The sequence below is a fragment of the Egretta garzetta genome, unplaced genomic scaffold, assembly GCF_000687185.1.
Source record: "Egretta garzetta isolate BGI_Z169 unplaced genomic scaffold, ASM68718v1 scaffold292, whole genome shotgun sequence".
Taxonomy (NCBI): Eukaryota; Metazoa; Chordata; class Aves; order Pelecaniformes; family Ardeidae; genus Egretta; species Egretta garzetta.
Window position 1 is genome coordinate 1,234,477 of NW_009258789.1, and position 4,774 is coordinate 1,239,250.

The 4,774-nt window shown below is 42.7% G+C and overlaps 1 protein-coding gene across 4 annotated transcripts in view; it reads right to left on the bottom strand.

Annotated features, from left to right (window-relative positions):
- Positions 1–4,637, bottom strand: part of POLR3E (RNA polymerase III subunit E) — a 33,275-nt gene extending 28,638 nt beyond the window's left edge. For 3 of the 4 annotated variants that reach the window (XM_035889240.1, XM_009649543.2, XM_035889242.1), the window contains exons 1-2: positions 4,561–4,637; positions 1,822–1,902 (exon numbers count right to left, since the gene is read on the bottom strand). In XM_035889240.1, the coding sequence (XP_035745133.1) occupies positions 1,822–1,857 (36 nt within the window). In that variant the 5' untranslated portion in view covers positions 1,858–1,902; positions 4,561–4,637. Of the gene's footprint in view, positions 1–1,821; positions 1,903–4,560 lie in introns of those variants that run through there. The other variant, XM_035889241.1, reaches the window with a different exon arrangement.
- Positions 4,638–4,774: the final 137 nt, after the last annotated feature.

Here is a 4,774-nt window from a genome sequence, read left to right on the forward strand (position 1 = left end):
AATTTATAACACCCTTCGTGTGCTCGGAGCAGTGGCGGAAAAAGACCTGGGGGTACTGGTTGACAGTTGGCTGAATACGAGCCAGCAGTGTGCCCAGATGGCCAAGAAGGCCAATGGCATCCTGGCTTGTATCAGGAACAGTGTGACCAGCAGGAGTAGGGAAGTGATCGCACCCCTGTACTCGGTGCTGGTGAGGCCGTGCCTTGAATACTGTGTTCAGTTTTGGGCCCCTCACTACAAGAAAGATGTTGCATTGCTGGAACACGTCCAGAGGAGAGCCACCAAGCTGGTGAGGGGTCTGGAACACAAGTCTTACGAGGAGCGGCTGAGGGAACTGGGGTTGTTTAGTCTGGAGAAGAGGAGGCTGAGGGGACACCTTATCGCCTCTACAACTGCCTGAAAGGAGGGTGTAGTGAGGTGGGGGTCAGCCTCTTCTCCCTGGTAATGGACGATAGGACAAGGGGGAATGGTTTGAAGTTGCACCAGGGCAGGTTTAGGTTAGACATTAGGAAAAATTTCTTCACCAAAAGGGTGGTCAGGCTCTGGAATGGGCTGCCCAGGGAGGTGGTCGAGTAGCCATCCCTGGCGGTGTTTAAAAGAAGGATAGATGAGGTGCTTAGGGTCATGGTTTAGTGGTGGGATGGCAGTGCTAGTTTAACGGTTGGACTTGATGATCTTAAAGGTCTTTTCCAACCTAGACGATTCTATGATTTTATGAAAACACATTCATGACTCTGGTCAAAGGTCTCCTCTCTGCTGATTTTAACATGAAATTCTGCAGTTGGCTTTTTTAAAAAACAAACAACCCCCCCACTATGATGAGGCAGCAGACAGTGGCTCTAGCTGTGTTTTTTCTCTCTAAGGAAACTTGGCAAACACATCTGAAATGAAAGAGGAAATTTTTTTTTCCAAGGGGCTGAAGTGAATCTGTTATCACAATTATAGAAAGAGGAGGAAGTTCTCTCTTTGACAGTATGACTGAAAGGTAACTTCATTACTAGTATTTTGTCATAAAATCTTTCTAAATTAGACAAGAGTCACCCACATCCCAAATCTGATTCAATATTAACATTTTGCAACCAGCACTGAAAATCCACAGATGTTTCATGAATATCACATACGGAAGCTGCCATTTTAGATACACTCCAAACAATTCCCACTCCTTCTCTCATGGTTTTTCTCCTTCTTATGAGCTTGCCCTTCCTTGTACTTTTGATGTGTAAATTCAGACATAAAGCGAACAGGACACTGTGGCTACTCTTTGGGAAGCAGCAGTCCTTTAAAGAAGTCCAGAATCAGAACACAACTGCTTGTTTTAGCAGAAGGCATGAACCATTTTAACTTCATATTTAACGGACAGTCCTGTGCAACATGCTCTATGTGAACCTGCTTTAGCAGGAGGGTTGGACTAGATGATCTCCCGACGTCCCTTCCAACCCTTGCCATTCTGTGATTCTGTGATCAAAGTAATTAAAATTTTTTATTTCTCTGAGAGGCATGCAATAGAGTTACTGGAAACACACAGTAGTAGAAGCAAGTTTTCCACCTGTGTTCCTCTTCTGACATGGAAAGATTAAAAAAGGTGAAAAACCAGAGCTGAATCTGCCAACATGGACACGGCTATTTTGGCAAAACAGATACCATGAGCCATGTACTTGGCCCACACAACATATTTCCTTGCACAGAGCAAGCTACTGATTATAGGACAACCACTGATGTTGATGACACATTGTTTCAGCAATGTAAGAACACTGGGAATTATAGTAATAATAATAGTAAAAAGCTTCATGTACAATCACTGCTGCCACAATGCACTTTTACCTCTTGTATAATTGGATCATCTTCTTCATTTGCCATGCTAGGATACAGAAAGCTTTTTCTTGGCTTATTCCTTGGCGCAACCTGAAAGAAAACAGAAATGTCATATGAGTCATTACATCTGTGCCATATACTACGTGTAGCCTGGAGTATTTGTTCAAGTTAACTTGGTTCCTTTCAGAGGTAATCTGTTTAGTCTGTTTTTTTGAAGGAATGTATGTCTTTGCATCATCAGGTCCCTAGTACTCCACAATCTTGACTGACTGCCACCAAACTTAAGAGACAAGCAAATGTCTCAAAAATAGGTAAGTTCTTGTAACTTTTCTGAAAGCCAGCAGTAACGTAAGAAACAGAGGACTAAATCAGTGCTCTATGGAGGGAAAGACAGGCCTTTTGTACTTGCATAAAGTATATCTTTTATATACTATGTAACTGTAACACAGAGGTAGCAGCTGGTTTTCCAGCCAGCACATCTACAGTGGCTGGTCAGTCAGCAGGTGGGTGCTCTGAAACTGCCACTGCAGTCGTCACTGTCACTAAGGATAGTGCCATACGGTCACTAGCTTTCCTTCTCAGAAAAATTCCTTGAAAGCAGATAATAGAGAAAACTCCCAGCTAAAGAGCTGGGAGAAGAAAAAATCCTGTGTAAACCCTATGCTTGGGACCAGACAATATTCCCATCTGTGAATGTGCTGACCCTGATTTAATCTCTCTGACATGTTGCAGCCACATCTCCTGACCTACCACTCTTCAGACTGTATTGCTAAATGAGGGCACCAAAATGCACTCCTCAGCCTCTCCTGGAGACCTCTGAAATCATCAGAACAACAGATTTTACTTCGTAATTACACCAACTCCAAAGAAAATAAGACTTTGATATTAACTGGGGACTGGACACTCTAGAACAAATAGTCACCATGTTCAATCCAGTACTGGAGTCAGTGTCATGCCTGGTTCAGACCGTTGAATAAAAAATGATCCCTCAGCTAAAGCAACAATAGTTTCTCCCTGCTGAAATCAGACGAAAGGATTTACAAATTATTTGGGATGCCATTGCAACAATGTTAATTAGTCCAGATCATTTAAGACACCGTTAATCAGCCAGTACTGGTCAAAACAGGCATAAAAAAAATAAGACCTCTCACAAACTGACCAAGGAAAGTTTTAACAACAAAGATGATCAGGCAAAGAAATAAAATATATGTTTGGGAGCTCTCCCTCACTGTGTCCTACTCCTTGATGCCAGCTTGCTTCTTTGGGGGACCTCCTAAGGAGAAGGAGAAAGAGGCAGAATCCAGGATCAGCTGGCAATAGAGAGGTTGCAAGAGAAGGAAGCCAACATCCATGTTACATCCAAGACTGTGGCATTTTTTTTTCAAATACACAAGCCACCACACAATTTAAGTAGCTCAGTATATTTCAACAGACATGCAGGCTTCTCAAAACATCACGGTAACATACATGCAGTTACTCAAGAAACTTTTCAGAGAGGCTGGATAGGCATTCTGGCTATGAGCATTACTAACATCACTACACAGGCAAAATCTTCAACAGCAAAAAGCCAGTATCTTAATGATAGGCTGGGGCTGTTACTGCACAACCGTGAGTATGTGATATCCAATTGATATCAGAGCGTTTTCTGTGATCAGGCACTCCATTCTTCCCAGAAATACATGCATGAATATGTTGTTTTAAAGAAATTAGATTTGTCAGTCCCCATTTTGCTTTCCCCACTCATGTCCCCTGGGTGGCTTGATACAGCAGGTCCAAAGCCTCCTTCCGCACCCCCCTGAGAGGACTAAGAACCACCCTTCCTTTCTTGACAGCCTGAGTGACAAGTATGTGCTAGCTTGTTCTTTCTCCTGAGAAAGTTATTCCACTTTCCAGAAGAGACATTAAGATACCCTGGGCTAAGGAAAGAAAGACAAACTTAGCCTGAAGGACCTGGTCTCTGGTCCCTCACCTAATGCTGCTTACACAATTATACATGAAATCTCTTTGTGAATTCAGCTGTCAGAACTCAGGGAAAATGTTCTATTACACAGGTTACATTTTTTCTTATTCATGTAAGGATAAAAATGACTACAGTTCCTTTTATTGGAGTATTAGAATGTCAGGTCTATAAATAGGAAGCAGTGTGTCCCAGCACAATTTATAATACTCATGCAACTTGAAGGAATGTTCTGAATCAGAAGGAAGCTTCCACTGAAGGCATGCAGATGCAATTCTACATCTAAAGTGTATATATATATATAAAATGGTGTTAATTTCTACACTTGTCATATATATATGTGTGTGTGTGTGTGTGTGTGTGTGAGAGACACACACCACAAGAGCTACAGAATGGAATTAAACACTAAGAGACAGCAAACATGGTCAGCAGTTTCAGATTTCCTTTTGGCAGAATTGTTTTCTTTTAAAAGGGACTTTCATTTAAGGCACAAATAAAAATATGCAAGTTATTCATATGAATCATTAAACTTTAGAACAGCTTGCAGGCAGGCAAGAGATATAAATTTACAAAAAAAGCCGAAGCACCTTTCAAACATTTATGATAATCACAATTTCGACCTAATTATTTGCTTAATTTTCTCCTTGCTTTGCTCGTCTGCTAGCAGCTTTGCATAGTCATCTTCTGGTAGTGAACCCAAGGAGGGCTCTGCTGCACCAGGACCTCTCTTTGGAGGTGATGTCACTGAAGCACATCTTTAAGATTTAAGAGATTATGCATTAAGCATGAACCTTTCTTTAACACATGAACATTTATGTAGCGCAGTGCTAGGCCTGTTCTGCCAGGTGCAGGGATTAAGCTGCTCGCTGCTGTGTGATAACTCTCCCAGGGGCAGCCCCGGACCGTGGCACGTCGTGGTGCCAAGCCCCATCTTCCACGCAAGCAGCGTTCTGCCTCGCAGAGGCTCAGCCGCGGGACCTGCGCACCCCGACGCGCCCCGCTGAC